The sequence below is a fragment of the Chaetodon auriga genome, chromosome 12, assembly GCF_051107435.1.
Source record: "Chaetodon auriga isolate fChaAug3 chromosome 12, fChaAug3.hap1, whole genome shotgun sequence".
Taxonomy (NCBI): domain Eukaryota; kingdom Metazoa; phylum Chordata; class Actinopteri; order Chaetodontiformes; family Chaetodontidae; genus Chaetodon; species Chaetodon auriga.
Genome location: NC_135085.1, coordinates 10,690,716 through 10,717,068, shown reverse-complemented (window position 1 = coordinate 10,717,068; position 26,353 = coordinate 10,690,716). Strand labels below are relative to the sequence as shown.

Here is a 26,353-nt window from a genome sequence, read left to right as displayed (position 1 = left end):
TTGTTTTGCTGTGTGACAGTAGAGGTGTGGGAAATACATTCATAAGGAACATACAATTGAAGTGTGATACAGATTGGTGCCAGTGGATTAAAAACATTGGTTTGAAAATAGAATCTAGTTATTTACGTTTCTTGCTTATTCACTTTTTCTTGAGCGTCTCGGTAGTTCATTTGGTTAGGCACAAATTGCTGTGCAGTGCACGGGAAACTTAAAAATACAATTATGAAGATCATGAGTCAAACTCTGGATGATGGCAGTCCAGCCACACATCAGCGCTGAACGTAACCGATGCCTCCTCAGAGCGGCAGTGCGGCCCTGAAAAAGCGCCGGTGTGAACTCCACCAGGGCGAAGGTTCCTCCTCTTTCCGATCCGAAAGCCAGTTACATTTTGTGTGTGGCCGCTCTGGGCCATGGATACAACCTTTAGGAGTTACACAATCTGTTTATTGACACCAAGCTAATAAAGTCTAGAACCCGAGTAAAGAAACAGTGGCCAGATTGGTAAGTGTTCCCCTTAATTTCAGCTTGTTTCATAGGGACGGTCGTTCGAGCGTCTGTTTGTACAGAAATACCAGCAATCGCTAGCTAACAGCTAGCTTGCTTCTAGCTAGGTAGCTAGCTAACGATAGTTAGCTTTAGAGCGAAAATGACAGAGGGGAGCTGTCATGTCAAAATGTAGCTAAGCAAGATTTTTTTAAACATAGCCACGGTTTGATAACAGTCATTTTCTAACAGCTTGAGTTTTCATCATTCACTGACAAATGTAAGTAACGTTTGTGCTGTGTAAAATGTCAACACAAATGAATTTGCCGGTGTTTTTCCCAGTATGACTGAGTAGATGAAATCCGAGAACAAAGATCTATTGTAGGCTAGCTGTTAACGGTACCGGTATTTTACTATTTCACCCGACTTGTTCTCCACTCCCACATTGAGCCTGTTAAAGCCTGTAAAGTAAGCCGCTGAGTCAAACAGGGCCTTTCCGTGTATCTTTACAAGCTGCAGTGTAATTCTATCAATTTTAACATATTTTACGTAATAACACCGAGGCCGCGTTAAGTTAAAGTTTAATGTCAGAGGAAATTTTTTTAAGCAAAATACAGCAAGTAGAGAAGGCGCACGTCCTATTGTAAAGGCACATAAATAGTCAGGTGTACGTTTCGGCTCATATCCATTCATAAATACACTTCCGTCAAGCCACTGCTTTATCTCCCCTGTAGGTACAAGGCGACAGCTTAACCTGTGATGCTGGTTATTGTTGAATTCAAAGATGAGGTCATCTGCTGGTTGGTGTATTTGTCGTGAGCTCAGTGTTTTTACGGATTTCAGGTGCCTCACAACAGTTTCAGACCAGCCTGCCACAACTTCCCAACAATAACATCAGTTGGTTACTTATTGTAATTTAGAGAAAATGATTTTTCCCACTGCTGTTTGCGTCATGCTAATCCCTTTCCCAACACAGAGGGATAAAGGAAGGAATGTGGGGTATTCCCTGCACCCTGCACTTCACCTTTAGCAGAGTTGAAGACTTATCGGTTGTGTTTGTGCTGCCAAAGAGAAACACGTGAGAGGTTTAACAGGAATCATGATCCCTAATTGTCACTCTGGTCTGTAGTTTTATAATACATGGCTCCATGTTTCTGAGTCAGTGTACTTTAAAGCCCTCTTGAATTAGTTACGTTTTTCCTCTTCTGTTGGAGGTGCGTTTTGATCATGATCTCAGTTTTGTTCTTTGTTCATAGGTTACGGAATCGGAGTGAGGCGTGTTGACCGGTGAATGCATAGAGTCAAGAAGGTAAAACTTTCTGACAATAAAGAAGGTATCTGGAAAAGGTACAGTATAAGGTTCATGTCATATCTCTATTAACTGCTTTGATGCTTAGTTAGAAAGATGGATGAATAAACATTTTAACCTATTCCATTTAAGGCATTCACAAATGCAGGCGTGTCTCGGTCTCTGCACCTCTTATCAGTTGTTTCTAATGTCAACATCCAGCTGTGTGACAGTGAGCATGACGGCTGTGGATGGCCTTTCGGACAACACAGAGGTGGTCGAGATGGAGGATGTCCCATCTCAGTTCTTTGTGGAGAAACACTCTTGGGAGGGCCTCCGTGACATTATCCACTGTAGCAGGAAGTACTCAGGCATGATCGCCAACAAGGCTCCCCATGACTTCCAGTTCGTGCAGAAGAAGGATGAGAATGGACCCCACTCCCACCGGTTGTACTACCTCGGTAAGTGGATTGATGCTTGACAATGTTGCACAAAATTCCCTGAATCAGTGTATGTTCAATGTCTTATCCCATCGACTTCTGTCCGAAGAGGATTTATCCTCCTGGGGCAACAGCCAATGTTCGGGGCTTTTGGTGAAGCCAGCGCATATCCGGATAATGGATATCCAGGCCAATCCTGGCAGTCGGCAATCATTGTTTACAGTCCAATTAGCAACTTGAGAAACTTTCTGACAACGTTTTGACTAATCTCCATAAACAGACATCAGTATACAAATGCAGGTAAATGAATGTCAAAAAGCTAATAAAAAGCTTAAATCGTCATCAGGCGATAGCTAATGGGTTGTGAGACTGCATTTCGGCCAATGTGTTTGATCTCTTTTGCTATCCACCCAAATTACCTGCATAAAACCAAAGCCAGCTCAAACGTGATTGGTCACTCCAAATTTGACTACCAATGGAAACCAGAACACTTTTGATACCAAAATCTTGTCCCTTGGCTTCACATGCCGACATGTGTTTGTAGAGATTATCTTATGATTTGTATTTTCTGTATACTACTTCTTTGTATTCCTTTCACCATACCTCAGTCATGTTTTTCTGCTCTAGGCAGCGGAACACGATTGCCTCATGATAATAAAGCAGTCACTGTGTTGAATATCTTCTTTTCCAGTTAGCAAAAGCTTTTTTTATTTGTTGTTGGTGATGTTGCCTTCATTTATGTTTTTGTGTGCTTTTCAGGAATGCCTTATGGAAGCAGAGAGAACTCATTACTCTACTCAGAAATCCCCAAGAAGATCCGGAAAGAGGCCCTCTTAGTGTTGTCATGGAAACAGATGCTGGATCACTTCCAGGTGACTTCCCCCACCCTCCCTCTTCCTGCTCATGCAGTGCCAATACCAAATATCACAGGGTGATGGTGTCTCACAATTGGGTGTTATTGAGCAGTCCCATTTAACCTTCTGAACCCAAGCAGTTTCTAGGTTTTTTTTTTTTCTGCTCCAGTTGCCTTTTTACTCTCTGTGGGCTCATTTTTCACTGCATTATCTAAGTCCTGCACCTCTATGGAAACAGCACACTCATAAGTAGGAGTGAGAACTCAAAAATGTGTTTTGTGCAGTCTAACACAGTTATAATACAATAAATCATGAACAAAGAAAAAAACGAAGTTGAATTTCTTTAATAATTTATTTGATTCTTTTCAAATGTATGGAATTTATAGAGACAGAAGTTTTCTAAGTACCCAGGTGTGTCACCAACATCAGGCCTTCTCAACCTCTCTCCTCTCCTCTGTGCAAACAGCCTGGAGTTCAGCTGAAGTTTTTGTCATGTGACTGTTCGTATCCGCTTTGTCATTCAAGGCTTTGCATTCAGTTGCACTGAAGAATCGAGAATTTGATATTTGCTTTTTTTTTTTTTTTACAGGGTCTTGTTAGTGCGAGCAGACTATTTTTGGCCAACTTTTAAATGAGACATGTAGAATGAAGGGATTTTGATGAAATATCCCTATTTTAAGCTTAGATTTGGCCTTTTTTTTTAATTTAAATTTAAATTTTAATAATTCATGTTTTTATAGTTTCATTCTATGATAAATGGTGTTATTTGGCTTATTTTTAAACATTTGTTTTTAGGAAAACGTGCCTTTCAAACCTGCTGGTGGGTTGAGGGGTTCTGAGGCTTAATAATTTGACTGTCGTCTTTTTTCGTAGTTTTACTTGAAAGCAAGTTTCACTTTGAGATAAGAAGTCCCTGAGGCTGTGGGAGTGCCGCTGTTTTTAGCTCAGAAAGTCCAAAGATTAAGCGGCCATGGTGTAAACTGTGAGAGGGATGTTAGCACATTAAAACCTATATATCCAAGCAAAGTTGTATGTAAAATATCTTTTCCGTTCATTCTAATGTTGTACATCGGATTTCCTGTTGCTCCTCTAAGGCTACACCACACCAGGGGGCCTACTCTCGAGAGGAGGAGTTGCTAAGAGAACGCAAACGTCTCGGAGCGTTTGGTATCACCTCCTATGACTACCATGCCCAGACGGGCCTGTTCCTCTTCCAGGCCAGCAACAGCCTCTTCTACTGTCAGGATGGAGGCAACAATGGCTTCATCGTGAGTACACTGTTGTTTTTTCTTCAATTAGGAACCCGTTGACACTCAGGGCAGATTTAATCCAGATAAGGTGTTTCATGTGTGTGAAACTGCCTTCATTAACAGTTCTCTCCTATATCTTTGCATTCAAAAGTCACTCTTCTGTTTGCCTTTGACTAAGATTGTGTATGTTGGCTTTAGCAGTCTGCTCCTGTAAAGCCAGTGGAGATCAAGACCCAGTGCTCAGGGACCCGCATGGACCCCAAGATCTGCCCCGGAGACCCTGACTTCATAGCGTTCATCAACAATAACGACCTGTGGATAGCCCACATTAAGACGGGCGAGGAACGGAGACTCACTTACTGCCACAAAGGTCTGACGGCTTTGGGTTTGCTTTATGTTGTTTGAGTAGGCAATGAAATGTCGTACAGTAAGAAGCTTCACATGCTTAAATATTGTCTTTGTACTGTTTTCAATTGAGTATATGTCAAAAAGGATTAGCAAATGATCCCGTTCTGTTCCAACTTTTTTGGGATCATGGTTGTATCTCTTAAGACGAGAGTGTACAGTGTTGGGTAATTTGTATGTTTAGCACAATACCAGTAACATGACATGGATGTAAGCTTTTTTGCTAATTTCTGATTTTTGTCCAGGTGTGGATAGTGTTAAGGAGGACCCCAAGTCTGCAGGTGTAGCAACGTTTGTCATCCAAGAAGAGTTTGACCGTTTTACTGGCTACTGGTGGAGTCCCACAGCAGTGGAAGGTCAGCAGCTTGTAGCTTAGATACACAGTTCATTCATGTATGTGAGGAACACAACTAACTGACAGCCAGTGTTACTCAGTATTTGATACAACATGTTAGCATTTTTTTTGTTCAGCGTATCATTTTACCTCCAATTGCATGATTAGTTATTTTTGAGTTTGCGTACATTACTTTCTGTATGCACTCGGCTCAGTTTGCTGATTTATCTCACCCTATCAGACCATAATGGAGGTAAAACGGTGTGCCTGCTGTATGAGGAGGTGGATGAGACCGAAGTAGAGATTATTCATGTTCCGTCTCCAGCACTTGAAGAGCGGAAAGCAGACGCGTATAGATATCCACGAACAGGTCAGTGTAACCCTACACACTCCACACAAACGCAGCCTTGGAGCAGTGAATTATACTTTGTTGTGAATTGGCCATGTCTACCCTTTTACAACTGACATTTCTTTATTTACAGGTAGCAAAAATCCCCAGGCTACCCTTAAACTGGCAGAGATCAAGACAGACCATCAAGGAAGAGTGAGTTTATCACCATTTTTTTTTAGTTTTGTTTTGTTTATTTCTCCAAAATGATAGTTCAGCATCCTCAGCGTGTGTATGGTTGTACTTACAGATTGTGAGCACACAAGATAAAGAACTCGCTGTCCCCTTCACCTCCTTGTTTCCTGGGACAGAATACATCGCCAGAGTGGGCTGGACGAGTGATGGCAAATAGTGAGTGTTGTGGACTCAGTGATGCAGTCATTCTCAAAATAAACCACCAGATGGTACACAGCCTGGTGTGAGGGCTTCTAATATTGTGACGTGATTTGGGACACATAGTATTCTCTGTAGCATGTAAACATTTTTAATGTTAATGGACAAGAAGTCTTTGATGTCTTTTGTTTCTAATGGAGCCGTTATTTCCATAATCAACTACTCTTGCTGTATGAAGCAATCTTTTGAATTTTCTCTGCTCTGCGTCCCCCTAGTGGCTGGGCAGTGCTTCTGGACCGCAGTCAGAGAAAACTACAGCTGGTTCTGCTGCCTCCAGCCCTCTTCATCCCTGTCACAGATGACCCAGCTCAGAGGCAGGAGAGTCTGGAGGCCGTGCCCAGTAACACACAGCCATACATCATCTATGAAGAGACCACCGACGTCTGGATTAATGTAGGTCTTGTCACATGAGCCCTCTTTAGTGACCTCAAAAATATCTGTCATGTTTTTAATTAACTAATTGTTACGGCTATGAAAGGCTGTACTGCTGTAAGGATTCAGTAACTGACTGCTCTTCTCTCTCCACAGGTTCATGATATATTCTATCCATTTATTCAAACGACAGAAGATGAGTTTACTTTCATTTGGATAAATGAGTCCAAGTCAGGTTTCAGCCATCTGTATAAAATCACATCCCTGTTGCAAAAAGGCTGCTACCATTGGACAGATGACTACCAACACATAGAAGGTGAGACACTTCTGCATTTCTTTGAAATGTTCCTATCAGACAATCACTTAATCATGGTTTATGTCAGAGTGTTTGGTATGTCAAGGAGCATGTTGATTCTGTTATCTCTTTTGTGCAGGAGACTTCAAATGTGCAATCAAGGAGGAGGTTACATTGACCAGTGGAGAATGGGAAGTGCTGGCAAGACATGGTTCTAAGGTTAGACAAAGGCTGGCGGTCTTGAATGTATAAATTCACATTATACACAAAAGATTTACAGGTGGGGCGGCACGGTGGCGCAGCAGGTAGTGCGCGTGCCTCACAGCAAGAAGGTTGCTGGTTCGAACCCTGGGTCGGGCAGGGCCTTTCTGTGTGAAGTTTGCATGTTTTTCCCGTGCATGCGTGGGTTCTTCCTCCCACCGACCAAAAACATGCTCGTTAGGTTAATTGGTCTCTAAATTGTCCGTAGGTGTGAGTGTGTGAGTTGTCTGTCTGTGTGTGTGTGTATGTAGCCCTGCGATCGACTGGCGACCGGTTCAGGGTGTACCCTGCCTCTCGCATTGCTAGCTGGGATAGGCTCCAGCCTTCTTAGTTAAAGAAGATGAATGAATGAATGATTTACAGGTGTTTATAGACTACATTAAGAAAGTATTTGGACTCTATTCCAACTCATAATTAAACAGTGAGGTTAAAATTCAGCTGTAATTTGAAGGTGTGTACATCAGTTCAAGGACTTGTACTTGAATTTCTGACGTCAACAACGAGTCATCCCTAACCCTAACCCATCAGCAGACGCGTCTTATTTTCCCTGGTGATGTCCTGCTAGCCTGTACTGCAGCCACTTTCACTTCTCATTTGTTATAGGAGACTTCCTTCCTCACTCCTAAGGGTCATGGTGCTACTGCACTGTCACAAATCTGGGGAACCATGTACAAAGAACTATTAACAAATCCGACATTGCTCACCCAGCAGCACCTTTGAACACTGTTAAAAACTGAGTAATAAAATTTATCAGTTTAACATTGAATATCTTGCCTTTGTGCTGTATTCAGTTGAATGTAGACTGGAAAGGATGTGCAAATGATTGCATTCTGTCTTGACGTTTGTTTTACACAGCAACCTTTGTCTGTGCTGATTGGCAGTAATCCAGGTCATGGATTCCAACTTTTGTTGAATGGGGGTTGTAAAATTATATTTATAGTAAAAAAAAAATATTTCAGTAGCCCCAGTGAAGTTTCTCATCGTCTCTCCATAGTGCCTCACATGCCTGGGCCTCATGTTTCTCTTTTCTCTTCCTCGCTAGATCTGGGTGAATGAGTCATCAAAGCTGGTGTACTTCCAGGGCACCAGAGACACTCCTCTGGAGCACCACCTCTATGTGGTTAGCTATGAATCACCTGGAGATGTGGTCAGACTAACCAAGCCGGGTTTCTCCCATAGCTGTTCTGTTAGTCAGGTAAAAACTTCATTTTTATTTTTTTTTATTATTTATTTTTTGAAATAATCATAATGCATTCAGTCCATGAATTTCTCTCATCCAGCTATCTGCCCATATACATAACGGCTCATCCCACAAGCAAGAGGCAATGCTGCTCACAGATCTTCCTCTCTTGAAAAGCCTTTTTTGCCACTAGTGACTGTAATATTTCAAAAAACAGAACTAAATCAAAACAAATGACTTACAGTGGACAGACTGCTGTACTAACAGTAACACTGCAGATTGTGGGTTAGTGTGAGAACAGCAAATAGAAAGTTTGGAAAAGTTTTAGGTGAATCAGAGAAACCACTTTCCCAATGAAAGTTAAAGCACCTTGCAAACCTGAGCAAAGCTGTCAAAGCCAGGGATTGGCTGGATATTTTACTGTGTATGCAATAAATATTGTCTCGCTGTCAGCAGTGTATTATTCCCACAGTAACTCATGTTGATCCTCCCTTGTCTGTTCATTATGTGGTTTCTTTTTTTATTTTGAAAATATTTCTATATTTTTCTAATGTTTTGCACGTCTCTCCACTTTCACTCTGCAGAACTTTGACTTCTTTGTCAGCCACTACAGTAATGTGAGTACGCCTCCCTGTGTTCACGTCTACAAACTGACCAGCTCAGAAGGTGACCCGCTACACATGGTACCTGAGTTCTGGGCCAGCATGATGGAATCACCAGGTAAACAGGATGTGACTCAACCATCCACCATGAAGTCATTTCCCGACTGATTCAATATGCAGAGATTGTATTTAATAATCTGGCTCGCTCCGCTTTTCTTTGAGGGCAGTCTGGCCAAGTGTGAAGGTTGTCCAACTATCTGTGGTTGTATTTTTGGAAGAATCAATAGAGACGAGTGTGTAGGGGAAGGTTGAGGTCTGCATTTGATTAGATCAAGGACGGCTAGTTCGATCCACAACGGCGTCCTCCAGACAATCCTGACAGCAATCAGATAAAGTGGTGCTAAAACACTTTCACCATCAGGAGCACTTTGCGTCTGTGTTGATTGTGATTTTGTGATTCATGTCGAGTGTCAGGAGTGAGAGGGCAATTTTCTCCTCTCTTGCTGTGAGTTAACGAGTGTTTCTGCTTTCTGCAGAACTTTTCCTGAATTAAGGTTAAAAATTGTAATGGGAAAATTAACCTGTGCTCCAGTATTCCAAGATCTGAATCAGAGTCACAATCTGCTTTATTGGCCAAGTTTTAGGTCAAGTCACACACGCAATCCTTAATAGTTTTAGTGCATGCCAACCTAATGGCCTCATGTGCTAATGTGTCTTCCAGGTTGCCCAGGAGATTACAATCCGCCTGAGATTTTCGACTTTCCAGGGAAATCGGGCTTCCAGCTTTATGGGATGGTTTACAAGCCTCACAACCTCCAGCCTGGCAGGAAACACCCAACTGTTCTCTTTGTGTATGGAGGCCCACAGGTTTGTGAATGTATTCAGTCCAATCTGCGCCTGTGGTGTCACCGTGTGTTTGTGTTCAATTAAAAACAACATTTGTGTGTGTTTGTATTCAGGTGCAGCTGGTGAACAACTCGTTCAAGGGGATGAAGTACCTCCGTCTCAACACGTTGGCCTCTCTGGGCTATGCTGTGGTCGTCATTGATGGGAGGGGTTCCTGTCAGAGGGGCCTTGAATTTGAAGGAGCACTGAAAAACAAAATGGTAAAGTTAGAGTTCGATGATGAAATTCATTCTGTGATAATGTAAGATGATAGAAAGGTAATAGAATGAAGGCCACAAAAAGATGCACAACTGCCACGTTAATTAATCTGCGTTTGCCTGTTCAGGGTCAGGTGGAGATTGAAGACCAGGTGGAGGGGCTGCAGTATGTGGCAGAGAAGTTTAACTTTGTGGACCTGAGCCGTGTTGCCATACACGGCTGGTCCTACGGCGGCTTCCTCTCTCTGATGGGCCTCATCCAGCGACCCAATGTCTTCAAGGTTAGGAGGCTTTACCGTCCTTCGGCCCTTCTTTTATCCTGAAACCATACACTTGCTTTTTATCAGTGAGCATTGTCTGCTGTCTCCTTCAGCAAGAAATAAGACAGCAGACCATGGTCTTGTATCACTATGTAATACACTTGAAACAGAATTCATTGCTGAATTCCTGAAGTACAAAGTCTCCTAACTGAACTTGTGATGTAGTTGCCACTTGTATCCACATGGTGTCTGTGTTGTACAGTGCGTTGGCCAGTAGACTTCATTTATTTCAGACGTCTGCATCTCTGTGCTGGAGGCATTGAAAGTTTTCCACAGTAAGACACCATCATTATTTTACATTCTTTCCCACCTGACTACATTGTGCTTCCCTGCCAGTTGGCTATTGCAGGCGCCCCGGTGACTGTGTGGATGGCCTACGACACAGGCTACACAGAGCGCTACATGGATGTGCCTGAGAACAACCAGCAGGGCTACGAGGAAGGCTCTGTGGCACTGCATGTGGACAAGCTGCCCAGCGAGTAAGTAAGCACACTTAAACAAGCAGGCGATACTGCTTGTTAGTGTGGAATTACAAGTTTTGGGTCTAGTGCTTGAAACTTCTAAATATTTCATTGCAACTGGCAGACTAAGTTGGGCCTCGTGTTGAGGCACTGAGGAAGCCCCGAGGGTCTGGCCAGTGGCATGTTGGAGCACTTCTCTTGGATGCTGAAGTTTACCTAGAGAGTGGCTGAACTTCTTTGGATCCATGAAGGCTCCTCCTGTTTTAAATCATGAAGGAATAGGGAGCCTTTTACTATGGGGCAAATGTTTTGTTGCAGGATTTGTATGTCTATCATTTGTATGTCTGTCACTGTACGTGAGGCCTATCATACTGTAATGTGTCATATAATAACCACGTAATCCTTGTCATTCCAGGCCCAACCGTTTGCTGATTCTCCATGGATTTCTAGATGAGAATGTGCACTTTTTCCACACCAATTTCCTAGTGTCACAGATAATCCGTGCTGGGAAGCCCTACCAGCTTCAGGTTAGCATCGTATTCCACACGAACACATCTGTCTGAAGTCGCCATATGAAATTGCTCCATACTAGGTTGACATAATTTATGTCACCTTCCAGCATAAGTGTCTTGGTAATCTTTGAAGTACTGCACTTTAATGTTAATGGTGGTGAAATACAATAGATTAATCTTATTCAGGAGTATATATTAAAGGTATACTATGCAGGATATTCTTAAAAACAATGTATAGACTCTTACAAAAGTAATCACTCTAAATCACTTATGAGCCCCTAGAAGTCTGTGGTGTATTTATCTGTATCTGAGACTCTGCCCTCTGCTGGTGAGGTCAGGACTTTATTAAAAATGTGGCAACCAGGTGCAAGACTGTAAGCAGCATGCATCCAAGACGAGGCTACGAAAATGGTGAACACCGCGCAGAAAAACAGGCGAAACACCAAGCAGACGAAGCTTGATCCAAAAAAATCTGCTTTAACCCGCTGGTGAGCACTGAAAGAGAGGATGGAGATGAAGAATGATGCAGAATTGGCCTGTTTTCTGTTGAACAGGTAGGTGCGGCGGTTAGCTCAGTTAGCTTGCTAAAGTATCGGCTTATCCATTACAACAAGCGTAATGATCCTACAGTATTATCTTAAGGTCGTCGTACAAGCAGTGCGCTTATGGTGGCGTTGCGCAGGGGAAGAGGGGCTGAGTTCACAAACACTTACCATCAATTCCTGCACAGTATACCTTCAAGAATGACTAATTTTCCAAAGCAGATTTCACAGGAAACAGAGAAGTAGTACACTCCAGTGTGTAATTTGATCACCCTGCTTCAATTTTTCAGGTATACCCCAACGAGCGACATAGTATTCGCTGCCCAGAGTCTGGAGAGCACTACGAGATAATGCTGCTGCACTTTTTACAACAATACCTCTGAAATAAGACAACAGGGGAGAAGTGAAGGCTAGTTTCCCCTCTGTCCTCCTTTACTCCACCAGCTCACCACCCAGCTTTACTCTCCCAGACCTCCTCAGCCCCACCCCAACCCCAACTGTTCACCCTGTCACCGAGAGACTATCAGACACTCTGCTGCCACCGGTCACTCTGTCTTACGAACTCGTCATGTAACTTCTCCACTATACTTCCCTCTTTTCGCTCTCTGTGTCTGTTGTTCTGTTCCTCGCTTGCTTGCTCTGTCACCTCCATGCCCCCACCCCCCCCACTATTGTACAGTCTGGGGTATGGTTTACGAGCACAGAGATTTGGTGTCTCACCCTGAAAGCTGAACAAAGACAAGGACATATGGAGAATTTTTTGCAGACTGTGTCACATTGACTCATCGCTCACCCACGTCCTCAACTCCGCAACCATGACGGTCTTTGCCAAATGTTATCGTGTTGTTCTCCCCCTTGCTCCGCCTGTTTCGTTCACTGGAGTCAGCGGTAGGAACGGGGTTACAGTTCACAGATGTGACATGGAATCTATACACATATTCTCAGACATGAGCCCCCACACTATACATACATATGTAAAATACAATTTATCTCATGCATAGACACTCATAAGCACATGAACACAGAATTGCAGTATTCATACATACTGTGAGTCTGTCCCTTGCAGTTTGTGTAACAATGAAGACAGGAAGAAAACCGAGACTCTTCCTCTGTCCATTTGTTTAAAGTGTGTGTTGTTTAAAATAAACCATGTTATGGATTTTTATTCTTTTTTAAATGAGCGCCGAGAGAAGCTGCTCATTGATATTTCGGCGCTGTTTTCTCCCCTCTCATTACATCGCTCGATGTCTGCTTGCCTTCTTAACATAATTTATATTTGCCAAAGTACCTCTTGACTCTTGATCATGCTGGTATTTCCTTTTTTTACTGCAATAAAGACAACAGGAGGGTGAGCACTGGAGTCTTACAACAGCTTTGTACCACCAGAATACAATTTGTACATGATAATGAATAAATGTATGAATCAATCACATGCTCTCTTTTACTGCACTCGTCTTTTTCAAGCGGTTACAAGTAGGCCTCATACATACTTGCAGCATTTGCCACTGTTTCATCTTTTGCAGGATGTAACCAGGGTATCTTATTAGGCAATGCACTCCTCTCAAGTGTGTTTTTCTCATATTGATGTTCCACTCTAACCCTTCATTATACTCCTTGCCTCGTATCCTCCTATTCACATCAGAGCTGCACCTGACCAAACCACTGCTTCAACAACAGGGGCTTTCAGGCACTCTGCAGCGTGCACAGCAGTGAAGCAGCAGATGTCAGCCCTTGTGCCCCCTTGCTTTGTGGGCAGTGCGGTTGCCATGGTAACTGCTTAATAAGAGGGTACTCCTCGCTGACTGATGCCTAACCCTGATCTGATAACACCACAGAGATTGGATAATGGAAGCTGCTGCCCTTATTTATCAGCAGCACAAAACCGGCTGTCCAGTGAACCATCCAACCATCAACAGGCAGACGATTGCAGTGCTAGATATGATGACTGGGTTTTGGTGTCTTCAACTTTGACTTTGACTCTTCGCTCCCTCGCAGAGAATTAGATGAGAAGACTGATACCACTCTCGTTTCTTTATGGTAAAAATGAAGCTACAGCCAGAAGCCAGTTAGTTTGGTTTAGCATAAAGCTAATCTAAATGCGCCGGGTCTGTTCAAAGGCAACAAAAACTGACTGCCAGCACCTGTAAAGCTCACATTAATCAGTTCTGTCTTTTGTTTTATCATATAAAAACTGAACTAAAGACAACGTCAATAAGTGTTATGTAATTACAGTTCTGGTGACTTCCTGGATTCTCTTCTGGTTGCCTAGCAGCTGCAACATAGCCTGGAAAAACAGCACCCCCATAAAACCACAACTTCTTGTTTTTATACTTCAGTTTTTGAGTGGATTACACAGCTTTAGATTTGCTTGTTAGCAGTTTTTAGACAAAGCTAGAGAAGGAGTTTTATCCCCGATTTCACACTTTATGCTAAGCTAAGCTAAGCAGATAGCCGTAGCTTCATACTTCATGCACAGTGGTCTCACAGTCGTCTCACCAAGCTAACTCTCAGCAAGAAAGCAGCAAGAGAACTGGGTGAAATGTGGATCACATTGGGCACTTGTTCCGTATTCATTAGAAAAGCAGGCTTTATACGGAAAACAAAAGATTTGCTGACTCCCTGTTATCGATCTCAGGGATCGGCTCTGCTGGTTGTTGGCTTGTTACCAAAGGTGAGCGGGCTTTTTGCCGCTTGAGCCCCCAGACTGGAGCGTGGCCTATTGAAACCAGACGGGATACATCAGGAGCATCTTAGATATCCTCTCTGAAAACTCCTTTCTTAAATATAAGTTACTGTGTTTTATTCTGCTCCTGCATTTAACACTTAATTCCCCATGTGTTGTGTTGTTATTTGGTTCTTCTTCATCTGCTGTTCGTTATCGGTGTTGTTTTTTACTGGTGACCATGATTGCTCCATTATAGTTACAGAGCAGTTTTAACATGAGATTTATTGAGCCAGTCGTCTGTTACGCTCTACATCTTTCTCTGCAGGTAACCATTGCTGTCCCCAGTTGTAACTCACCTGTGTCACAGCCAGGCGTTGGCTTCACTGGCTATGAAGGGAGAGGTCAGTTAAGAGCACACTCTCATCAGATCAGCTGTTACAGAGGTTGATCCTGAACCAGTTGTCAGTGCTCGGGGATCAGTATGGATGAAGCACATTAGCAGTAAGCCTGACAAGGAAGCAGAAAGTGGTGCAATGAGAAATTAAAGCTGACACCTTGAGGCTCTTGAAGTTTGTTTCCAGGTAATGTGATTAAGTTGCTAAAATCTTTAAGATACGAGACGCCTGCCACGTGTGGCTCAGTGAGATGGTTTATGTCTCCTGCATGGCTTTATGGCTGCAGGTGGTTGAGTTCAGACAGGTTTGATTTGACTGGTAAAAAAAAAAAAAGAAAGAAGAAAGAAGGTGTGCTCAGTTCAATTCAATCAGGCAAATCTTTATTGTTTTCGTATGGAAAACAACAGTCTCTGAACAATGAGTGATTTGAAATGTCCTCTCTGTTAAACCACAAATTGGACTAATTATTTTTGATGAATTTTACATTTTTTCAACAGTTAACTTCATACAAATCAGGCACCTGCTCCATTATTCCATTTCAAGCTAATTAGCTTGCATTTGATATGACAAAATGTACAATAGAAAGAGTCTGGGCCCAACCACTTATCTTGACTCCAGCTGTGGCCATATTTTAACAGTATTCTTGTCTGTGTCTTGTGAACTTCTGCTTTAGTTCTGTGTTCAGCCATCTGTTTCATGCACAGATACTACTTTAAGTTGTGTTTGATGCAAACTTGTGGATTCTCTCCAAGTGGCACAGAATACATGGACAAAACACAAATATTAGTTTAAATCAATTTTATTGGCTCATTGTGGCCAAAAACGCTTATTTCTCTTAAAAAACAATTTTACATCTTGTCATTTCACACAACAAAGACAATATAAATTACAAACAGGCAGCACCAGAAATATATATATAGTGATTCTTTACACCATTTAAATAAGAAAAGGGAACATCTACAATAACAAACTCTTAAGTCACGAAGACAACAGATAATGTGACAAATCAGAAATAGTTCTATTTCTGTGAAGACAGACAACAATCCTTCAGAAACTATGTACAAAACCATCTTAAAAGAAGTCAATGTGACTCAATATCATGAGAATCTCCACACAAAATTAGAGTCAGTGAAGAACACGCTTAATTTGATTCAAAATTGCAGGCATAAAATACATTGTACAAAAGGCTGAAATGCTCTTCAGTGCCCCACAAACTGCTTTCCGACATCAGTCTTAACACAGTTTCTGCAATCGTAATCCTAGTTTACAGTGATTTATAACTTTACATAATGCTTTTGAACACTAATCTCATCCTGTCCATGTGGAAAACGACTCTTTGTTTTAATTAAGTCACCATTTGGTCCGCACCACAGGGTTTAAAAGGCTTGCTTACTCGGCCTGTGTTTCAGTCATGCATCCTTTACAAAATACAAGCAATTCTCAAGCTGTTGTTCAGCTGACAGTGCTGCAAGCTTGCTACAAAACCACATTCAAATGTGCAAACAGCCCAAATGCACACTTGACACCACATGTCTGGTGATGAGTCTTGACTTGTTGGAAATCCTTTGTGACCTACAGCACAGTGGACAGGCTGGGACTTGCCCTGTGGCGCTCTCCTGTCTAGGGGCCCAGCTTCATGCCAGCAGAAGGAATCGACTGGTTGGTTCAACACATGAAAGATTTTCCACTGCACGCTTTATTATTCTCTTTTTCCATCTGTGGCTCAATGTGCAAGGGAGGAATCTGCACGTCTCAGAGAACACAGCAGTGGAAACCTGGAACTCATTGAAAGTGAGTTCTTAATGCTTCTGTTTTGAGGGTCTGGGCTCTGGTATGAGGTTCTGCTCACAGGGAGACAACCAGGGAAAATGGAAACCTCTGCCTCACCAACTAAGCACCAAGAAAAAGAAAGAATAGTCCAAAATCTACTTCTTTCCACCCTCTTCTCTTTGTCTCAACCTTTTCTTTAAGGTTCTCTCTATTCTTTATGACTTGCTTTGGATGGCAGCAGGGGCGATCATCATCATGCTGTACTTCAGAGGGTAGTAACGGCCCCTCCAGGTCTTCCAGAAGATGCCCTGCTTCCTCTGGTGCCGGTGCTTGGGAGGAGGACTCTGGAAGTATCTGCCGTTTAGGTTGGAGCGACCGCAGTTGCTGAACCACCAGCCGCCTAAGAAGACAAAGGACGATAACAGGTCAGACGCTGCCTTTGAGGTACATCCCAAACAGGAAAATAAACAAATAGAGGCATTTATCCTTGTGATTGCCATTTACAGCTTACCAGACAGGTGCTTGGCACAGTTGGTGTCGTTTTTCTGGTCATTGTCTTGGTCACGGGTGGAAAAAGGCAGGCCGGAGGTGGCATCGGTCCCCAGGGAACTCTCCAAGGTGCTGAAATCACCGACCTTCTGAATCTGGAGCGAGTACTTGGTTTCCTCTCCACCCAGACGGAAGGGGAGATGGATTGACGCTAAGTCACCAATCCAGTCAGAGAGCTTGATGTTGAGGATGTAGCCACCGTCCTTAGCAATGGAGTGGATCTTTTCTAGACCCAACCAGAACTCTCCTAGAGAGGAAAGCAAAGAGAAGAAGAGACATCGTTAGAAAACGTCCCTGGGCTTTTGATCCATTAAATCTGTCAGTGATAAGATGCTTATTGAGGTGAGCTCCAGCTCCCTGATGCAGTGGTTTAGAAAGGACAGTAATACTGAGTGAAGTAATCTGACTCTGGCCAGGCCGGCTAGCACCTGTCCAGTCCAGTTTTACAGTTAGTGAGAGTGAGATCAAAGTCAAAAGAGCATTTACCATTCAAGCCGCCAAAGCCTTTCTCATAGGCCTGCCATAGCTGGTCAAAGTCCACTGAGCCATCTTGGCGCCTTTGGATCACCGTCCACCCACCATCTGGACAGAAAGAGAGAAAAGGTTTGATCAGAGAAAGTTGTATCGACAGAAAAGCAGTTTCTTGTGCAGTTTGGAGACTTTGAATTATTCTGTTTGAAGTTGATTACCCAAGTAGTTATCAGTTGTTGGCCAGCCAGGATAGAAAAGGCAAAATGAGGAGAGGTTTTACTCCACTCACCAGCTGTCATCTCACAGAAGACTTTAAAGGGCTCTGCATTCCTTGGCTGGATGGTGTAGACTCCACTGGTGGTCTCCCCTCTCAGGAACAGCTCATGACAGTCTGATGCCATCTCTAGAAGAAGAAGAAAAAAAAACAACAAGGTTGAGACAAACAGGTCCATACAGTATCGGTGCAAAGCCCCAAACAGTGTGAGCTTTGCACTGCCTTTGCTGGCCATGCTATGCATACATGACAGATTTCACAGATGTGTTTTGCTTCATCTTTACTCCCCTGATCTTTGCACTGTTGCACTGTGGTGGACAGGTAAAACATTAGGTTGAAAGTCCCCTCAGTTGCAAGAATGATCTTGTTTCTTGTTCAAGTTTCCTGTTTTGCAGCAGTTTCAGATATTATTCTGGTATGGGTGTTATTTTAAAAGGGTGATTTGTGAATGTGAACTTGTTTACTCTACCCTGCATTCATAAGTAGGTCATTCACAGATGGGGAACCTCTCTGCGACACGTTTCTGTGTATTTTAAGAGCCGAGTGTCTGCGTATACGGCTGTTGTTCCAAGCACGTGTATCAGCAAGTCTGGAGATATAAGTGTGTACCTGATAGAGCCTTTTATCTAGCCATAACAAGAGGGAGAGAGCAAGGGAGAACTTCTTTCTCAGTTATAAATATGACCTTTCTCCCAGTTCCCAAGCAGACCCAACCAGGCTATTGAGTTACACACTACTACCCTTTACATTCCTCAACCCCCTTTCCCCTCTCTCTCTGATTCCCCTCCTCTCTGGCTGGTCACCCCTCCTTCACGTGCACAGCAGCCAGTCAGTGACGTAGGAGTGCATGGCTGGTGCATGCATGGGGAGTGATCAGAGTGTGGTGAGGAGGGGGGTAAGGGGCTGCTTCTGTAAAGGGACATTGGAGAAGGCAGCAACACAAAGCAGGGAACTCTAGAGCCAATGGGAGCTTTCATGTGCCCAGTGAGGCACGAGATGAATAGCACCTCTCCAGTAATCCTTTATATCACGGATGACGTCATCACGTGATGCTATTTAATATCTTTACATGACAAAAAGGGGGAAAAAACTACAATAAAATATAATTTCTTTGTTTCAATTTGATTATTGGATATCCGCCTGCGTATTGTTTCAGTTTGAGCAAACCAGCTGACCGCAGAACCACAAAACCACATTTGTGTCTTATGACCTCTCCTCTAGAGGCCTGAACTCTTGGTGGCCAGTTGTGGCTGTAGTCTGCCTCGGGGTCAGGGGTTCTCCTGAACTTTGGCACACTTCTTATTCATTACAATGGGAGAGAAGGAGGAGATGAAGGTGGGGGGTTTGTGTGTAGGGATGGGGGAGGAGAGGTTGACTGAGGAGGAGGAGGAGGGATGTCTGACTCCCGAACAGATCTAGGGGAAAGGTTGCTCATTCTTGAGGGATGTACAAATGTTTGTTTTACACAAAAAGGTGGGAGGAGGCGAGGGTCTTCAACACAGTGGAGGATATCTGTACAAGGTTTACAGATAAATATAGCCTGCTGCTTTTTCCCACATTGTTTTTCCTACATTTTTTCTTAGCTCAGGCACAAGGACAGTAATCTGAAGAACACTGCATGCTAGATTTGTACAAAGCCTCCCCATGCCTTTTCCAGGTCCCCCCCGCCCAAACAACAGAAATGATCAGTGTGAGTAATCCCATTGAGCTGTGACCCTGACTGAACACTCAGAGACCGGCGAACTTTCCCCCAGTTGAAACCTTGCCAAAGAAACTTGTTTCTTTTTTTCCCACATTCCTCCAGTCTTGCTGATGTCAGAGCTCTGAGGTGTTATTGTGATTTGTACTGGCTGACTGATCTAAACTGTTGCCTCAGCCAGGTTCACCTTTCACCTACTTCTCATCTATGGCCATCAGAAACAGAGACTGGACTTCAATTTCACTCCACTTGATTCCAGTTTCATTAGCCTGGGACTACCCGCTATTTCAATATGCATAGACTTGATTCATTCAGCATTTTCTCCTGTCACCCTCCCACATCCTCTCTGAAGACCAAACAGACCGTAAGTGAAACTAAAATGGGGTGGGTGAGTAAGTTGGTGTGTATCCAGTCAAGTACAGTCTGAATGGAAGCATTCATTATGACTGCTGGTCCAGTCACAGTTCTGATCAGAGGGGAGCAGCAGCTGCTTGGCGTGGCTGCACACTGAGGCCATCACTTGTCTTTTACAAGTACTGTAAAGCACAGTATGAGGTCCCCTGACTCAACTGAGCCTCATTCCGACAGTTTGGACTTCCTCGTTTCTCTCTGCTAGGATTTTATGTGTGATGATTTGAAATAAGGCTATAAACAACCATGTCTGATATATAATTTAGTTTATATTGCTGCAAAGTAGGAGACCTCCTTTACATTTTTGAATCACTTTTTCTCCTCAGATAATTGTGTTAATGTTGTACTGTAAGAATGTCAACAGGATTTCAGGGGCTAAAAGGAGCAGCTTCTGCAAAAAGTCCACCAGTTGATATCTAAGGCAACACGCTGAGCAGAGAAGCTGTCCCAAATTGATTAGATCCTTTGATTTTAATTGTTAGTGATTTAAGCGTCTTTGCGGCCTGACTAAACAGATGGCCTGCCACATTTGGCGTCAGATTTTGTGCAGTCTACTTTAAGGCAGCGCCAAGAGGGGATTTTGGACGCTTTCTGGCTTAACTTACCGACTGGTGAGTCCTGTTGCTCCGCGACGCCACTTTGCACGGAGCCGTCAGTGTTGCTGCTCCGCGGGGATGCAGGTCTCTGTCGTGCCTGTTGGACCTGAGAAAGTTACGAGTCAGTCATGAGACTACAGAGACTTTGACAAATCAACAAAATACTTTGCAACAATTACTCTGATATGGATGGATGCAGAAACGTTTGTTTGCAAGCTGTATGCGTAATTGTAACGCTTCCTCACCTGACTTTGGAGCGTCCTGATGCGCACATTCTGCTTGTCCAGCTTCTCCTGCTGGAGTCTGATCCGCTCCATCAGATCATCAATGCGTCTGTTCTGCGCCTCCAGCATCAGCTGCCAGAAATATAACACAAAGATAGCACATTTTTAGCATTTTGTCGAATTTATACGGCACCGTGCCTGAGAATAAAATGCGCCCACGGCGCTTTAGAACTTCAGAAGATATCACCAAAAAACGCCAGGATTAACACAAGAAACAGGCCACCTGCAGTGTTCCATTGAAACGCCTGAGACATGGGCCCCAGACACATTTTCACAACTCATTGAAAAGCATTTGTCCTTTCCAACCGACTGTGGCGTGGTTATGTAACTCTCGCAGCGCGGGATTTTCCATCCCACTATAAAGCCTTTCAGGCTCACGAACTGCTTCATTAGCCCCCTTTACTGTGGATTATGGCCGAATGCTCTCCAGGTTGTAAAATGTCACAGCTGTAGAAAATTATTCGCACATTCTTGTAGCTGATGCCTGCAGATCCCTTTGTCTAGAAGGCTTTAGTGTTTCCCTGCACGTACTGCACGCTCTTCCTGTGTGCTTTGCAGGCTTGTTAACCAACCCCCCTCCACTCCACTACACCCACCACCCACTGCTTGCCCTCTGTGCATTTTGATTTAATGCCTTTGAGCTCAGGGAAAAAGCCACCACCCCACCATAAAAGCCAACTGTCCATGCATACTGTAACCCACTAACTTGAAGAGTCCCTTTAACCATCTGCTGCCGTACTACAAGAACATTTTGTACTTTGTGTGACTATCTTTAAGAAATGAGTATATGGATAATGTTTGCAAGCCTTATTTTGATTAATTTCCCCCTCAAACTAACGTCACCCCCCTTATCTTGACATGCTTCTGTTTTTCCAAACAAACGATCATCATCAAAACGCAAAGACAGAAACTTGGGCATTCTCACCTGGATGTTGCGAGCATCACTGTTGTTTTTGGCACCAGCGTCCGCGTCAGGCAGCACCGCGTCTCCCTGCAGCATGCTGTCCACCCGCTCCTCCAGCCGGTTCACCCTCTCGCTCATCGTCCTCCTCTCCTGCTGCATCTCCTCCGCCTTCTCCCTCAGCTCGGCTGTGACATTCAGGAGTTGGCCCTCTCTGTCCTCCAGCCCCTGGGCACGAGCCTTCAGGGCCTCGCCCTCCACTCGCAGCCTCTGGCTTTCCTTCCCCAGCTCAGTCACAGTGCGATTAAAGACCTTCAGCTTGCTGGAGATGTCCCTCATCTGGACTTTGGTTTTGTCCACATGCTCCTTGAGCCCCTGTCCCAGCTGCAGCAGGCCATGGGCAATGACATTTACATCATCCCATGCTGCATACTGTACACGCTTCTCCTTGGCACCGCTGCCGGAGGGTGAGCCCCCTTTCCTATCGAAAGGGAAACCTGTGGCCATGAGCACAACAAGGGAGAGAGTCGCAGTTGTCAGTGTTGTCTTCATTGCTGCCGCTGTCTAAATGGAAATCTTGCTTGAAATAGTGTGTTTTCCTGTTGCAGAGGTGTGCAGTACTCTGCCCTGTCCTGTCCTATTGACTTGGATTTGTGAGCTCAGGCTCCTGACTGGACAGTCACAGCACTACTGTTATATAGTTTCACAGCCCTCAAGTCTGGGCTGTGAGCTGCCTGCCATTGGCCAGCCAACGAGAGGGAGGGGTGCAATTACTCTCAGGTTTCTGTCCCTCCTCCACCTCTCTGTTAACTATTCATGTTAGAGGCAGAGGAGGGACATGATATAACAAAAAGATTGTCTTTCATCTCAGCACAGTGGGAGACAGGGACTACATTATCTACTGGAGGAAACTAAACATTTGATATCCCCCACAGTGAAACAAATCTATTCCTTTATTGTGAAGTTTTGCTGAATTAACACAAAGTGTAATATATGCAGTGTTTCTGAATATGTGAACTATTCCATCCATCAGCACAGGAACACCCTGTTTGGTAATGATAACAGAATCCAGAGTAAGCTTATCAAATAGAGAGTTCGCCTTTTTGGAGAGTTCATTCAGTTTTCATAGTTCAGTCCAAAACATAGATTTGCAGAAAGTCATTTGTGGTAAACTGGCCTGATTTGACCTGAAGTGTAAAGGTAGATTTACAAAACTTAATTATAAAAGTGATAGCGGCCAATGCCAATCTAAGCTGCACTCTGAGTGGACCACACACACTGATGCCAATGAAAGGCAAAGCTCAGATCTACACACAGCGGACTCATCGCCATGTAACAGGAGAATTTCAGCCTGTTCTTCATGTCATCAATTCACACAGTCCTGAAGGGAAGATCTTCACGTATTCCATGTCCTCTTACCTCACTTCATTGTTCCAAACTGATGAAATATTTCCTTCAGTCTATAACTCCTGCTTGTCTCCATCATCTCTTTGCTCATTAGGATCATGTGCTGCCTTGTGCAGTATATCTTACTGACATGATTTCGATGTAAAGAAGATTCAGGAAAAGTAGTAATTTGTAAATTACTTTTGTGTTATTCAAATCTGCATTATCAAAGAAACTACGTATTAAATCTTAAATCTTTTCTTCACAAGACTGAGAACAGATTCGAGCTAAATTAAGGAACATGAATATCTCTGCACAACAAAATAGAAATACAACGGACTAATATGCCAACTTAATTATTAAAAAACAGGCTTCTGGCTTCCTGTCATGTAAGGGGATAATTTCCTTAATCCTTAATTTCCCTCAAATTTCATTAGCCTGATTACAATCATAAATAAACCTTCACAACAATCCCAGTAACCTCAGAAATGCAAATTGTACTTCACTACAGAAATCAAGTGTTATCATGTTATCTGACTGTCATAGACGAGATCCTAGTCACACATTTCTAACAGCTATTGTACAAACAGTCCATCAGGATTTCTTTATAATCTTTGCAGGGATAAAGTGAAGAATGAATGAAGTCAGTGATAAAATGCAGCACGTCAGGAGAGGAACATGCGTACAATTTGGCCTGAGGTGCTCCTCAGTAAAGATCTGCTGCCGGGAGGCCGCGAGGACTGTGAGAATTAGGGGAAAGTTCACAGCACACAGAATGCCCAAATTGCGGCCCTGGGGTTTCTTTAACAACCTCCGCCGGGGGAGCTTGTAGGCCATACGTGATCCGGGGCAGATCACAAAGAAGGAGCTGGTTTAACCCTCTCCTGTCTGCATCCCAGACTAAGTAGGTGAAAGGTAAGTGGGAGACTGCTGACGGTGCTGAGAGGGAAAACTGAGTGCAGAGGAATTACAGGGCCCTCGCTTATACGTCTGGAATGTAACAAACATGCATTATGTTCCTCAAATCCTTGGCGGAGAGAGAGATTCCACTATAGGACGACCAAAGACTGCTGTGTTCCAGTTAAAAATAGGTGTCTCTAACTCAACTTGGGGTAATCTTTGCCTTTTAAGCGGAGCACAGAGGTCAACGCAGACAGATTTGCTTTTGTTCACACTGACCGGCTTGTGTATCCGCTGTGGCGATGATTCATGATCTTTCATTTACAGTACAGCAGGATTATCATTCAGTGGAAACATTTCTTTTTGTTTGCTGTATTATTGTTCTCAGGAGAGGAAAGGCTAAGTGGTTTGCATGGTCTGCGGCAGGTACAAGCAGGAACATGGCATCTGGAAAAGACGATTGCGTCATGTAATAAATACAGTAATATATGAACTTGATGACAGTCTGGTACATGAGCGTCATGATTGTACCTGTAAAGAATGTCCATGTTTTTTTGCATCCTTCTAGGACATAACAGACCTTGGCAGCTATATATGAACTTAGTTTACAGAAAGTGTGTGAAAGAAGAAGTGCAGGCCTTCATTTTTGGCTTTCTGTGCTGTTGTCTGCATCCTACCAGCCAAATTATGTCTTTCCAGCAACGTTAAATTCCCTGTGATGTTTAGATCTTGAGAAATACGTCTCAGTTTGGTGGTTCAGGTGAATTACAGCCATGAGGAGGAGAAGCTGCTTGTTTAGGAGCTTGATGGAGTCTAATGTTCTGTATGCGGGTATATGAAATGACACATGTTACAGTCGGCATGATTCACACTGTCTGGGAGAAATCCAGTTTGGCTTGATGTATTAATCATACTGTAATTGTGGGATGACTCATGGTTGATTCCATCATGACCTTAAAGACAGAATTACAAAAGAATTTACCAACATTTTGTTAGTCAGTGCTTCAAAATAATATACAGATATTTTACCTAAGCAAAAAAAAAAAAAGCAAAGTAAATTGCAAAGTAATAGTGTAAGTATAATTGTAGATGCATTTACATGTAATCAGCATTTTAATGGTCGTTGTTCTGTCTGTAAAATTTAATGGTGCAATGTAACTAAAGTAACAGTGTGACTGTTGTTGTACTCTCTACCACTGCACTTCATCCAAAGGGGAATAAAACCAACAGGCTACTCATCACATTGTCCGTAGACAGTATATTTGCATGAGGACAGACAAACAAGTGCATTAAATGGACATCAGTTTGATTTGTATAATGTCTACAATAACGTACAGGGTATGCAGGAATCTGTCTCCTCTGTATCCTCTCATTCAAACTCACAAAGCCATACGGTCGTACATTTGATCATCACTCGATCCATACCTCGCCACAGCTGCTTATTCAATTTCCCAAAATGGCTGCTCCCATCTGTAGCTGGCACTGTGACCTTTTACCCAGATTCCCAACACAGAACATCTGTAAATCCCGGTGCAGCCCCCTGACTTACTCATGTACGAGGGGATGGAAGGAGGGAGGGATTAAAAAAAAAAGGCAGGTGCCAGAGCCTGTCAGAGCCGTAAACCTCTGGTTCCCATGGACAGACTGATCAGTGATCTTGTCCATTTGGGAATATTCACTGAATTTTTTCCACTTGTGTTTGCCAGGGATACATACCTGAATATATTCCAATGAAATAAATAATCTCTAATAGAGGTTTGGACCAGGAGGAGGGGAAAACTGAAGGAACCTCTGAGGAAAAAAAATGCCATAAATTTTCATCCTGCATGCTTCTGTTAATTGAAATCCTTCTCCTATCATACCTATGAGATCTCAGCATATGAACATCCAAGTGAGACTTAACTCATCCATTATAAACTATGCTTTGGGATGTCTCCTCACTTCTCTTTGACTAAGTAACCAAATGTCACCTGCCTGATGTTCCTGATTTCTGATATCATGAGATATTCATGAGTAGCAGTGCCCTTTTTAGCTGACTGCATGATCGATGAGGTTCAGGGTTCGTGAATGGAGCTCATGACTGTCTTGTGATTGAGAAAGAAAGTCCGTGATGAGCTGGAGAGGTGAGGTGCAGGGAGGGATCTGCTCTTATGAAACACAAGAAGACGGATGCTGCTCTCTGGGTGTGTCAGAGTCATAACCGATGAAGAAATAGACGATGAGATATATAGCTGGTGTGAGATTTATGTTTTTTGGTGGGGTTGTGGTCAGGAGTGAACAGTCTGTATTATCTAAGTCAGATTTTTATTTTTCAAAGTCTGATTTATAGGTGGACATTCTGACTTTTATAGCATGAGAACTGCAGATGTAACTGATAACACAAATGATGGTTCTGTGTCAGTAAGAGTTCCAGTCACAATTAATTATTAGCTGCCCCTGCGTTTCCCCTGCTAACATAACACTGTCACTGATTAATCCATTTCACTCAGAAAGTGATGCCTTTCGGGTTTTTGCTGCACAAATTTCTTTTTTTCTTCTAAAGGGATTCACATTGTATTTAGAAACAGAG

At 43.3% G+C, this 26,353-nt stretch overlaps 2 protein-coding genes across 6 annotated transcripts; one reads left to right on the top strand and one right to left on the bottom strand.

Moving 5' to 3' along the window:
* Window positions 1–345: 345 nt before the first annotated feature.
* LOC143329474 (dipeptidyl peptidase 9) lies at window positions 346–12,915 on the top strand. 5 transcript variants are annotated; one of them, XM_076745384.1, is made up of 21 exons: window positions 346–501; window positions 1,740–1,792; window positions 1,994–2,232; window positions 2,971–3,083; window positions 4,160–4,333; window positions 4,514–4,685; window positions 4,966–5,076; window positions 5,296–5,424; window positions 5,537–5,598; window positions 5,693–5,793; window positions 6,051–6,228; window positions 6,364–6,523; window positions 6,642–6,721; window positions 7,806–7,958; window positions 8,528–8,663; window positions 9,267–9,412; window positions 9,505–9,651; window positions 9,777–9,929; window positions 10,305–10,447; window positions 10,845–10,956; window positions 11,774–12,915. In XM_076745384.1, the coding sequence occupies exons 3-21, from the start codon at window positions 2,010–2,012 to the stop codon at window positions 11,864–11,866; spliced, it is 2,586 nt and encodes an 861-aa protein (XP_076601499.1). In that variant the 5' UTR covers window positions 346–501; window positions 1,740–1,792; window positions 1,994–2,009; the 3' UTR covers window positions 11,867–12,915. The 5 variants fall into 5 exon arrangements, with proteins under 5 accessions (XP_076601499.1, XP_076601498.1, XP_076601497.1 ...); XM_076745383.1 differs by having other exon boundaries at window positions 371–501; window positions 1,740–1,830; window positions 4,517–4,685; XM_076745382.1 differs by having other exon boundaries at window positions 371–501; window positions 1,740–1,830.
* Window positions 12,916–15,328: 2,413 nt separating this feature from the next.
* angptl4 (angiopoietin-like 4) lies at window positions 15,329–22,248 on the bottom strand. Its single transcript, XM_076745915.1, has 7 exons — window positions 21,523–22,248; window positions 20,559–20,669; window positions 20,323–20,419; window positions 17,623–17,736; window positions 17,349–17,444; window positions 16,825–17,109; window positions 15,329–16,713 (listed from the first exon to the last, which is right to left on the bottom strand). Exons 1-7 carry the CDS (start codon window positions 22,048–22,050, stop codon window positions 16,529–16,531), a joined length of 1,416 nt encoding a protein of 471 aa, XP_076602030.1. The 5' UTR covers window positions 22,051–22,248; the 3' UTR covers window positions 15,329–16,528.
* Between the last annotated feature and the right edge of the window lie 4,105 nt (window positions 22,249–26,353).